This window comes from Gadus macrocephalus, chromosome 17, assembly GCF_031168955.1.
Source record: "Gadus macrocephalus chromosome 17, ASM3116895v1".
Lineage (NCBI taxonomy): Eukaryota > Metazoa > Chordata > Actinopteri > Gadiformes > Gadidae > Gadus > Gadus macrocephalus.
In genome coordinates this window covers 13,333,851-13,346,509 of record NC_082398.1, presented here as the reverse complement: position 1 = coordinate 13,346,509, position 12,659 = coordinate 13,333,851, and the positions used below count along the sequence as shown (strand labels likewise).

At 46.7% G+C, this 12,659-nt stretch overlaps 1 protein-coding gene across 1 annotated transcript; it reads left to right on the top strand.

Annotated features, from left to right (window-relative positions):
- The first annotated feature begins 5,140 nt into the window (after window positions 1-5,140).
- LOC132445785 (uncharacterized) lies at window positions 5,141-11,929 on the top strand. The gene is made up of 8 exons (XM_060035910.1): window positions 5,141-6,195; window positions 6,328-6,466; window positions 6,542-7,482; window positions 7,583-7,672; window positions 7,791-8,323; window positions 8,422-8,591; window positions 9,118-9,284; window positions 11,504-11,929. Exons 3-8 carry the CDS (start codon window positions 7,423-7,425, stop codon window positions 11,927-11,929), a joined length of 1,446 nt encoding a protein of 481 aa, XP_059891893.1. The 5' UTR covers window positions 5,141-6,195; window positions 6,328-6,466; window positions 6,542-7,422.
- Window positions 11,930-12,659: the final 730 nt, after the last annotated feature.

Below are 12,659 nucleotides of genomic sequence, written 5' to 3'. Positions count from 1 at the left end.
TAAATGGTGCCAATTGGGCACTTTTGGGCACCATCAGTGCCATTTGACCTTTCTAAGGTACCAGACTGTAAAACTAATTTTATTTCACTGACATACCACTATAGGTATTCATTCCATCCAAATTCAACAGTTTTGACTTGTTTTGAAAATTCAACCAGACATCTATACATTTTCCCAGTCAAAGAAAACCATACAATCGAAATGAAGTTTGACTCCAACTGGAGCAGATATATTTGAGAACAACATATAATAAAACCAAACTGTAAAAACAAAGGTAAAAAACTAGGGATAAAGAGATATATATATATATATATATATATATATACATATTGTGACGACCCCACCACTCCACTAGGGGCCTCTGTGTTCTTTGCTGCTTTGCTCTCCCTTTGCAGGTTCCAGGTCGTGGGAGGGTCATCTTCCTGATGAGACACCTGGGCTGGTGTGGTGCTATTTAAGGCTCACCCTTCTGCAGATCTGGGCTGGCTCTTGTTGATGCAGCCATTGCTTTTGTTTGACACACATTCACACACATGCTTACACTACTGATTACTGACATTTATATATATGTTTGGTTGTTTATACTCTTGGTTTGTGAATAAATGTAAGCTAATTTCACTCTTTAGTCTGGTCTCCCATCTTTGCCACCGTCAAGAGCCGGGCGGTGACAAGTGGGGGCTCGTCTGGGAATTGAACCCGGGACCTCTCCTATATATAAACAGAGGTGGGGGGGCTGACGCTGGAGCAGGAGCAGTCGATGAAGGTGGCTCATAATCAGCATCATCACTGTGGAACCCAAGAAGAAGAAAGAAAAGAATGTAACTTCAAACAGACAAGTAACAATATGTTGGGGTAAACAAGACCTGTACTGGGGAAGTCAACTAACAATCCAGTTTGCACCAGTTTGAGTGTGTGCATTTACTAAATTCATTGCAGGATAATAAATCAAATCCAAGTTTATTTATCACTTGCACAGCAATGCTTGGTTTGCTAGGTCCTCTCAACAATGAAAAGAGGAATAAAGAGAAGAAAGGATAGAGATAGTATCAAATAAACTATGTACAAAATATTGGTAATGATAATTGATGCAAATAATATCATGAATATAAATATAAGGCAAAGAGTACCGGTAGTGAGTGTGTGGAATGAGTATAGTGAGTAGGTTGATAGATAATATCTAATAAGGTGTTAGATCGTCAATTTGACACCAAATCAATAAGTAATCGATAACTGAGATTACATTCCTTTCAGGTGATGGAATTCGATATTCTGAATCACTGTTGTCCGTGTCCAGTTCTGGCAACAGCAAGTCACTGTCGTCAGACGACGACGACTCGAGAGGGACTACAGTAGCCCCACTGTCGCCAGTAATGATAGCAAATGCCTCCGCAAAAGTATAGGTCTTTCTCCTGCTTGCCATTATTTATTTTAAAATAATAACAAATAGAAGAAAAAGGCAAGAAAATACAAAATAACAAGCTAACTAGAAATGCAAACGATGTAATAAGCGTGTAGTAGGAGCGTATGTCTCTATCTAGCCGGAGTATCTGAAGAGTGTTCAGAAAGTTCTCGGCGCTTCTGGCGCGAATTATGCTGACCTTCCAGTCAAACCCTGGAAGATATCTTGGGTATCCATTGGTCAATTTGGATGATTGACCCCTCTATCGAACCGTTTGAGCCAATAGAGTCGAGGGACAGTCAAATCGAGGGACCCAAATTTATGCAAAAAAACACTATTCGCCAATCAAAAGTATCACATTGTATAACGTTTTTTATTTGTTGATTTATTTTGCTCTTCTTTGGCTGCTAGTTCAGTGAGCTTTCATGACATATCGTTTGTTTGGGTGGCATGAAGTAGCGAAATCGGCGGCGGCCAGTATGAGCGCATGCACGTTTTGACCGTAGCGATGTGCAAACCCCTGAGCAAATCATTGTCATTAATGTAGAAGAAAAAGAAATGTAGACAACGGCGGCCGCCCATTGGCTCGGAGTCTACACTCGCATTCCTACTAATATTACTAACTAATATGTTCGGCTTGTGCTTCTCGTTCCCACCGAGTGCTTTTCATTCATCATATCTGTCGTACCTAGCTTATTAATGTATTTTTCCCACTCACTGCGGCGGCTACTTTGCCCTAATACAACCATGGGCGGAGTTTCTGGGGGGTCAGGCCCTGCCCCCCCTGGTGGCTGAAACATGTAATGACATGACGTCAAGGAAATGGCAAAATATAAATGTTAAAAATGTATACGTACTGATATTTTAAGGTTTTGATTAAAATACATGGTAGTAGTATGAAATGAATATGAATCCTAGCACATTTTTGTAATATATTTATTTTTCAGTAATCGTGTGACATAGTGACGTTGACTACTGTTTCCGTCCACTACTTGGTTTCCCGCTCTCAGTATCAATCTCGCTAGCCAGTATGTAATAGCATAACAATTACAGTTGTAGCCTGATGTAAGTATTGCAAACTGCAAATGGATATTCAACGTTTTTTAAAACGTCCCATGACCTCGGCCAACACTCGGCAAGAAGTCGAACCAGAGCCAGTAATTCTACCAACAAATGCTGATGACCTGGAAACACCTGGAACCAGCTCGGCAAACCCAGCTAGTGCTAGCTCACCATCGGATCTTGCTGGGCTGTCGTCTGGGTCAGTTAGCTTGCCTAGCAGCACTAGCTCACAGCAACTACCAAATGATCTTGGCGACAAGCACTGCTGTCCTAAGAAGCCTATTCTTCCGGATTTTCCTTCAAGGTTGTTTGGAAAGACTAAACGAGCCTTCTCCACGTACTACTACAACAAGTACTGTTGGCTTGAATACTCGGTTTTAAAGGATGCTGTCTTCTGTTTCGCCTGCCACCACTTCCAGACTGACAGCAGTGTGGAGGAATCGTTCCGAAAGGGCGTAAGTGACTGGAAAAACATGCAAATTCACTGGCCCATCAGAACTGTATGGTTAAATGGGACAACTTCAAACAGAGCACATCTGGAGGTGGATCGATAGCTGCCAAATTGTCGGAGAGCCACAACGCTACTGTTGAGAAGAACAGATCTTATCTTTTTAAAGTTGTGGATATCGTGAGATTGCTGTCTGCACTTGGATTGCCTTTCCGTGGACACAGGGAGGCTATCGATTCAGAGTCTCGTGGGAATTATCTTGAGGTTTGCAAATTTTTCTCGAAATATGATCCCGACTTTCAAAGTATGCAGTCTAATTATTTCAATGCTACAAGTCCAGATTTTCAGAACGAAATAATTGAGATATGCGCAAATTTGGTTTGTGCGGAACTTGCAGAGAAAGTGCAGGACACTGGGTTTTTTGCTGTAGTCGCAGATGAGGCCAGGTCATCCCACACTGAGCAGCTGTCAGTCTGTTTAAGATATACAGAGCAGCTTGAAATCAAGGAGCGTTTTTTGTGTTTTATTGATTGTTCAGCATCTCGAAATGCAGCTGGGATCGTGGACGCCATAAACACTGGATTGGAGATCTGCGGACTGAAAAACATCCCAATTGTTGCCCAGAGCTACGATGGCGCCTCTGTAATGTCCGGCCAAGTGTCTGGAGTGCAGCAGCGCATTAAAGAGACGCATCCATACGCAGTATACATACACTGCTTGGCTCACAAACTGAATCTCGTGCTTGTGGACTGCTGCACGGTGAACCGCAGTGTCAAAACATTACTGAATGTCATCGGCAAACTGTACTCAGTATTTGCAGAGACGACAAACCACCATCGCTTTATTGAAGTCCAGAAATCGCTGGATATGAAGCCAACCGAAATTGCACAGCCCAGCGAGACGCGCTGGGCATGCAAGTGGCGTTCTCTGCATGCCGTTAAAACACACTACTCTGCGATTACACAGTGCCTGAGAGAAATGAGTGATGAGGGAGGCAAGTGGTCAGTGGAGGCCACTGGCCTATGTGAGCATATGGGCAGGTTGTCATTCATTACATGTCTCATTGTACTTGAAGACATACTGCGTGTGATTCATGTCACACACAAAGCCCTTCAGTCCTCCAGTCTCGCACTTTCCGAAGCGGCTGTGCTTACCGACAACCTGAAAGCGCACTTTGTGTCACAGAGACAGACTGACAAATGGAATGATGTATGGGGATCAGTGAAACAGTTCTGCCGAGACAACAACGTCTCCGTACCCGAGGATGCGAACATTCAGAGTCAGACACCTGCTGGTCCTGGACCACTACCGAAAAGAAAACGGGCCACACAACCCCCCACCTCCCTCGACAATTTCCTGATAACAACGACTTTGGGCCACAGAGAAGAAAATGATGTAAATACTGTACAAATGTCCCAGAGTGAGACCCCTGGATTCCAACAGCACCTGTATTTCCCAGTGCTGGATACCATCATTGGCGAACTGGACAGACGATTCACGGGAGAGGCTGTTGAACTCGCACAGGCCTGTGCAGCAGTGTTAAGATGCGACAAAAGTGGAATTGAACCTCTCGTACAAAAGTATGCACAGCCTCTGAAAATCAACCCCCACATTGTTGGGACAGAGATGGACCTTGTTAAAGCCTCTACTGTCGGATCTGTGTCACGTGAACATCTTCAAAAAACTGACAGGGGCCGTATACCCAAATCTATACATTCTACTACAGTTGGCCCTGACTCTACCCGTTGGATCTGCCACTTCCGAGAGGAGTTTCTCTCCAATGAGAAGGATTCACAACTGGCTACGCTTAACAACAGGAGCTGCACGGTTTTCATCCCTTGCTGTGCTTCACATCGAGCGCGACATCACTGCCAGGCTGTCACTTGAGACGGTTGTGGACGTTTACGCAGGACGCAAAAAAAGACGCTTACTTCTGCACTAGGTAAGACTATTTTCTTTAAATGAATACTCCTAGCAACCACGTTGTAATGTAACAACTGGTGTTGAACCTCATCTAAACTTGTGCCATCATGCGAAATGCGCTGTGTGTGTGTGTGTGTGTGTGTGTGTGTGTGTGTGTGTGTGTGTGTGTGTGTGTGTGTGTGTGTGTGTGTGTGTGTGTGTGTGTGTGTGTGTGTGTGTGTGTGCGAACATGAGTGAGAACATGTTCCGTGTGCAAAAAATTGTTTTGCCCCCCCTGATGCAAAAGTGAAACTCCGCCTATGAATACAACCAGCCTCGTTCGCTTCATGTCAACAACTTAGCCATGCAAAACTATGTTTTTTAATGTAGGTTTATTAAATGACTTTTTCCGTGAATGAACTTGTTTATCTTTGGGTTTATTCATATGTTAATGTAATGCCGACGGCCATTCGGCCTCATTTACATTGCCAAACTCCGAGTCCGCCAGCGAGCGGAGTTTGGCCTACTCTCGAGACATTTTGCTTAGTTACTGTTAAAAAGTATATCTATAAATGTAGGTTGAAAGTGTCCCCGTTAATGTACTACTATCGTATATTGATTCAACGTTACGGCCGATCCGCAAATCAGTGCCCCGACGCCGGCCAACCCTGTCCGTTCAAATTTGACCCATATTTGTCATTCATTTCTCTTATAAAGCTATCATACCTACCTTGACTTAAACTTGCCAATATTACATCAATATGTAGCCCACTCGTATATTTATGAATCAGAAGTCGACATAGCCATAGCAGCCCTCAAAAAAAGGCCAAGAAAAAACACTACAGTCCCCCTAGTGTTGTTGTTGTTGCGCCAATGAATGTAAAGAAAAACATGGGCTACATTTTGACGTTGATATTTTGTTTCTATGAACTTTAATAGGCAACACATTAGCTGTATTTGAGGATGGATTCCGAAGCAGCGACCCATTCAGCAGATTAGTTTATAACATGCATGTTTTGTCTGTATGGTTATAACATGCATACTTCCATTGTCTATACGTTATGTATAGCCAGCAGAATAAACTGCCCAGTGCATGAAAACACTTGTTATGTTATTATGTCATCATTTACAAATATAGTATGAAATGAATGCCTGGGGAAAAAGTCCCAAAACACTTTAAACACTTTGGTGAATATTTTTTCAGGTACAGCCAGCAGCAGCAGACCGTCTGCGGACCCATTGCTGCCCGTTCTGGACCCCACTGTGCCCCTGGACAGGCAGCAATGTGTCCTGATGGCAACCAAAGAGGCCAGGGCCTTTCACAGGCCCAATGGCTTCCAAGCCAGCGCCGGTCCCAAGGACCTTCAGACGGCTTGTGATGAAGGTAATAAATCTGAATTATTATCCCAGTAGCACGATGGGCATATGAACCATACATATCACTTTACACCTGACTTGACCTGTGTGCTAGAGCTTATAAACTGAATTAGTTACTTTTTGCTGACTTACTCTTCAGCAAAAAGGAGATGCCGGCTCGTCACTACTACCAGGCCCTCAAAGAAGCTCTACCTTGGCCAGCTGGTTATTCCCTTTGGGAAATATGCTGGCCAAAGCTTCATGTGGCTGGTAGCGAATGATGTGGGCTACTTAAAATAGTGAGTATATTTCACTACAGAGAATCACGTTAAGTCGTTATTTCTTACTTTAACGTCATGTTCTGTGTGTTTCAGTCTGCTTGACCGCCATATTGCGGAGAGCCAGGACCCGGGCATGAAATGAGGAACCAGGGAGAATGACTGGGTGAAGGACTGTCTCCTCCGTTATGTGGAGTTTTTCCCCTCAGTCTCCTGCCACCTGGAGAAAAATGTAGACAGGGCCATTTATGGACAGGGTCGCTTTAAGTCCTTCACCTTTCAGGAGATGTGGCAGTGGTACAGCCTGCACAAGTGCCTTAATGCCGACCCTCAAGCTGGCAGTGCCCAAGAGAGGAAGATGGCAGAGGAGGCTTTCTCTTCTGTTCGCCAGTGGCTTGGAATGAAGGAGGAGGACATCAGCTCCAAGTCACTGAAGCGCTTCAGGAGATTTATTCTCGACAAAGAGAAACAGGTAGGTTGAGGTGTTACTCAAAAGCAGAATGCAGTTCATAAGACAAAACTAGTTCACTGTACTTTAACTGTAATTTGTGAAACTCTCCTCAGAAAGCCCCTACTGCAGCTGTACCATCTTCGTCCTTGTCTGGTCCTGTCCCATCTGAAACAGTGGTTCCTCCGTCGGCGTCAGTGGTTCCTCCGTCAGCGTCAGCGTCTGCTTCAGTGGCCCCTCCGACAGTAACATCCCTGTCACCTTGGCAGGATGATACATTGTTTTCAGAGGCTCTCGCCACTTTTGAAGGACAAGGTAAATCAGTTTTTTACTTTATAGATGGCATTCACAGATCAACATTAAGCTCATATAACTGTACATATATTGAATATAAAACTTTAAATCAGTTTAAAATAAAACAGGTTAAAAGGCACACTTTTCAGGATTATTCTTTATTTCTGTTTCAACCCAATATGATCCTTGTGGCTTCCTAAGCTTTTGTCCTCATTTTCTTCCAGCTGACACTGCCATGGCCCATCCACCAGACCCTCCACAGCAGCCACAGACAGACCCCGTTCCACCATCGCAGGTACAGACATACTTCATAGATAGGTCACACTAACATACAGGTTTATAGTTATACACTTACTCACTTCCATATATGTTTATACTAATACACTTTTTTGAAGGAACCTCCATCTGGTCCTCGTAAGAGGACGTCAAAGTCTGCGGCACTGCCACAGCCACAGCCAATAGAAGCCACTGTCACGCAGCCTGAGGTAATACATGTACAATGCAGCTAAATACTGTTCAATATGTTAATGCAGCAGGAACAGCGTTACAGTCAGAGCACTCAGTGACTGGTACATGACGGTTTTGTCTTTGTTCTTCCACCAGGTGTCATTTGAGGGCTGGCACAAACAGTGGGAGTCCGGCCCTCAAGGTCTCCCCAGTGCTGACTTGAAGTGGCTGAAGGAGGACGCTGACAGGGGGCTCTTTAAGAACCTCACCATCGCTCGCAGGAAAATTCTGAAGGATGATCGCATGTGGTTCCATCCACCAGAAATTCCTGGAGTGGTGGTGGGGGGAGGAGTGCCCTCTGCAGACGCTTTTTTTTTTAGAAGCCGTGTCTTCTTTTGGAGGCCTGTGGGAGTGTGGGGCTACAGCCTTCGCTGTCCCAGGTCAGGATGCTCCGGGGAAAAAGCAGCCTTTCTGTACCGCTGTGGGTATGGAAACACAGTGAGGCATATCTGTGACATGACTGGCTGGTACAGCATGCTCACAGAGCTCCTGGCCTGCAACGCGTGCAGGAAGGCTGCAAAGGGCTCTCAGGAGCATTCAATTGGTCACTTCCTGGCGTGGGATGCTGCTATTTTGAAGCAGCTGACTCCAGCCCACCAAGCTGTGTTCCATGCGATCCCAACACCAAGGTGAGAGTCTCTTGTTATTTCACAATATTTTGAATCTTAAACAGTTTTACTACAGAGCAAAGTTCCACTGGCTTTACATGATTGTGCTGTAATTTCAGACGCGGTGTGGACAAGCAAGTTGTCCGCCTGATGAGGGATCGGACTGAGGGCAACACCATGGTTAAGGTGTGGAGGCAGGTCCAGGAGGGTCACTGTGAGGAGTACCTGCAGAGAAAGGACCTCTACACCACCCTTCTCTGTCAGCTCATCAGACCTGGAAGCATCATGAGTAAGTCAGATTAGTTATTTGTTTTTTACACACACACACACACACAGTGCCGCCGCTCCCATAACGCGCACTACGCGCTGCGCGTAGGGCCTCAAGTCCTGAGGGGCCCCCCAAAAAATAAATAAAAATAAATTCTTACGTGTATACTTCTGGTTTTAAGTTTGTATTAATGTATTAACTATTTAATTTAAAAGATTTTGGACATTCCAATACTTGTGTGCAGGGCCGACGGACTGTGGGGGAAAGTGAGACAGTTGTGGGGGGGCCCAAGGCAGAGGGGGGGGGCCCATGGCAATAAAAAAAATATATATATTGAATTATCCACCAGCCCATAGTGTTAGGAGTCGCACACGGCCACGTATGCTCCCCCCCCCCCGTCAACAATTCAGCGCAGGGGGCTGGTAGGGGGAATTCGGGGGGGGGGGGGGGGGGGCATAAAGGAGTTATGCTTAGGGCCCCAAAATAGCCAGCAGCGGCACTGCACACACACACTGCATAATATAACAATCCACTTCTCTGCCTCCAGGTGCTCTGGGCCATCAATACCAGAAGCCGCCGACGCGCAGGGAGCTGCCGTCGCCGAGGCTTCTGAGAAAAGCCTACCTTATCTATGAGGCAGAGCACATTGAGGACTACCGGACACAAATCATGTCCACGTTCGGGAAAGTCCTCAAGTATGACTCCACCAGGAAGGTAAATTTAACAGTGTAAAATGTTTCATTTAACAAGTGTCTCAATGTGCATCATTTAATAATCAATACTTCAATAACTGTATGAGCCAAAGACTGACTAGTTATTGTACTTATGTTTGTAGTATTGAATTTGTTATATTAATAACAGCATTATGTACACATGTAAAGTAGTGGCATATGAGTTTTGAAATATTGTTAATGCAGATGGGAAGGGTTTTTTGATGGATATGCTGTTTATTATTTAGATTATAATAATTCTAGATAAATGATTAATGGAAGGGAGGCAGCTATTGAATAAGCAGTTTGAATACACCCCTCTGAGTTATTTTTTAATACTTTATTCTATACCAAATGTCTGACTCCCTTTTCTTTGTGTTTTATCTGTCATCAGATCTGCAAGAAGCTTTCAGGTCACGGAAGAGGCACTGCAGAGTGGTGCACCAACGTGGCCACCGTGCTGGGGCAGGTCCTCATGTCGGTGTTCACCTGCGAGGAGTCTCTTACGTGCCTGAAGCCCATGGCTGACGGCCTCATGGAGCGCTACAGGAGAGCAGGAGAGGGCCCTCCGTGGCTGCTGCAGGGTGCATGGTGTCTCCTCTTTGGAGCATCTCTTCAGCGACTGGGCGAACAGCGGAATGATGGTGCGGCTGGACATCTTCCACTGGATAAAGCGCTTCGATGCGGCCGTCCGGACAGACCACCATCCTAAATATGCACTGTTTAAGTCTGCGCTCTCTGCAGCTGTCTTCTCCTACAATAAGGATGACATGGCGCTGCTCATCCAGGCCATACGTGCAGGAAACACGACCAGGTATGCCTCACTGACTGACGCGGAGATGATTGAAATCTACGTCAGCAAAGAAGATCTCCGCCACTTTGTCAGGAGGATCACGTTGGGAGCCCAGGAGTCCTTCCTCCGTGTGCAGACAGCCATCAACAGCCTGAAGGGAGCAGCTGGGCTGGATGAGAATCAGGTCCCTCTGTTTAAGGACGCTGCAGCCATCGACCGGGTCTGGGAGAACCAGCTGAAGCACCTGGAGTGCATTCAGGATCCCCCAGGGAGAGACATGTACACTGTCATGAAGGTCGTCACCCGCAACAGTGTGCGCATGCCATACTATACCACCGTGAGAGGAAGCAACAGCCTGGAGGGGATCCACTTCTTCCTGCCCCGGATGATCCCAGGGCCCCACTGTGCTGCCGTCCCCTTCCAGGTATACCTCCTCAGTGGCATCGCACGCTGGAACTCTGACCGGGAGTCAGGCAGCGTTAAAGGCCAGAAGGGCAGAAAAAATCTAGTGTACATGTCTCCCCTGATAGATCGGCTTAACAAGCGGTGCCAAGACCTGTTTGGCGAGGTGGAGGAGATCAACTTCAGGCCTCCAGTTCCTGCTGGTGAGGAGCGCATTGGGCTGGAGTACCTCTTTGCCCAATCTTCCCAGCGCTTCTGAGCATTACGCTCAAACTAGAGATACGCTTCAGACTGTGGAGGATGAAGACGATGAAGAGGAGGTTGCTGCCGACACAGAGGAGTCCACGGAAGATGATGTGGGCTACGCCACAGACGCTGAGAGCGACGACCTGGCTCAGCTGAAGAGGAATCTGGTTCTCACAGACCAGGTGGTGGCTTCGGAGCACGACCCGTGTGTGGAGGATGTGTGCGGCCCCAATCATCTCCCTGGGTACCAGCATGTGGAAGAGCTGAGCAGCATTCTCGTTGAAATTGCGTTGGAGGGAATGCTTGCTCTTAGTGACTCTTCAAGAGAGAGAGTAGTCAGCGCCTGGAACAAGCTTGACCTCCACGACCGCAGCACCCAACAATTTGACAGCCTCTACTCTGCACGCTGGGGGAACGCTCTGTTTGGCCGCACCAATGGAGATCCGGCAGAGGCCTCTTTGGTGCAGAAGCTGAAGTTTAACAAGCGCTTCTCTCCCGCCCACCTGCTTGACTCCAGGAAGAACCGGCTGATGTACTGCATCGTTAAACAGCTCTGGCTTCACCCGGACTGCAGGAAAAAGGCTTGCGGCTCCCCTCTCAAGCACCAGATCACCACACTCTACCAGCGGGTGCAACAGAGAGTGACCGTGGATGACACTGAACTCAGCAAACTAGGGATTCCCATCCTGAAAATGAACAACAAATCTGTTGCCGAGTTCATAAGGAGACAGGAAGCCTTCTCAGCCACAAACGTGACGGATCGAGGTTTGTCTATCCTCCAGCGTCCGCAGAGCATCACCAGCACCAGCCTACCTCCCGCTGCAGAGCTCCCGGATGAGAGGCCGCACACCAGCCGACCTCAAGTGCAGTATGAGGTCACTCCATCTCTGGCTGGCACGCGGAAACGCAAAGTGCCGCATGACAACCTAACGTCTGCACCCCAACCTCAGCAATCAATAGCGGCAGCGGCAGCGACGGTCACCAATGCAGCAGGACTCCAGCCCCAGCCCGTGTTCCTGACACTCCGTAGACCAGCTCTTCCCCCCCAGCTGCTGCCGCCGCCTGTTTTCCTGCCGCCTCCCGCACTGCCACAAGCCAGATCTACTCTGTACAAGAGGAAAAAAACAGAGCTGGGCGCTACACGGCCCCAGAGCACAGTACAAAAGCACACATGCGCACTTTGTGGCCAGTCCACTCAAGGACACTGAGGAAAAAAACACTGTCAGCAATCCAAATTATCCACATCCAAAGGCCTCACTGGAAAGACTTTTGAAAATATCACAGACTTCCATATGGCAGTGGACGAGCTTCTGGCCTCTCAGGTCCCAGGCCCCTTAGAGCAGCGCTGGGCTCTTTGTATATATTATATATATTAATATTTGACAGACACAATCATTCGTTTTGTATTATATTTCACTATGCACCTTATTTCTCACTGTTTGAATTTTATATTTTAGAGGTGTTTTTACTGTTGTGCTTGCTGTGTTCTTTGTATATATTTAGCAGATGCAATCATTCTTTTTCCAGTTCATGACATATCTTTATGCGCCTTCTTGGAAACTACTTACTAATTACTTCCTTAATGTGCAAATCACAAATGTCACAACTCATCAAAATCTTGTTTTGTGTGTATATATTGTGGTAACCCGGTGCTCGGTTGGGCCAGGTTCCACGGATGAACGACACTTTTAGCGTGCGGATACGCCGTTAAGGGCATTTATTTACAATCAACTTAAATCAAACAAGGAGCTCGCAGTCTCTAGGGCCTTCGTGGGCCCCTAGCCTCTCCCGGACACGAGCACTTCCTCCTTGCTCCTGTGCCGTGCTGTGCTGTCCTGGACCTCCTTTTAAGATGGCTCCTCTGCCACCGGCCAGGTGTCCACCAATCACCCTGATTGGGGAGGCGAAAGGGATGCTCTCCGTCGCCGGCTGGTGGGT

Coding starts and splice junctions, on each gene's coding strand:
- LOC132445785 (XM_060035910.1), top strand. CDS start 7,423: ATGGCCCATCCACCAGACCCTCCACAGCAGCCACAGACAGACCCCGTT. Junction 7,483..7,582: donor ACCCCGTTCCACCATCGCAG/GTACAGACATAC, acceptor ACTTTTTTGAAG/GAACCTCCATCTGGTCCTCG. Junction 9,285..11,503: donor AGTATGACTCCACCAGGAAG/GTAAATTTAACA, acceptor TCTATCCTCCAG/CGTCCGCAGAGCATCACCAG.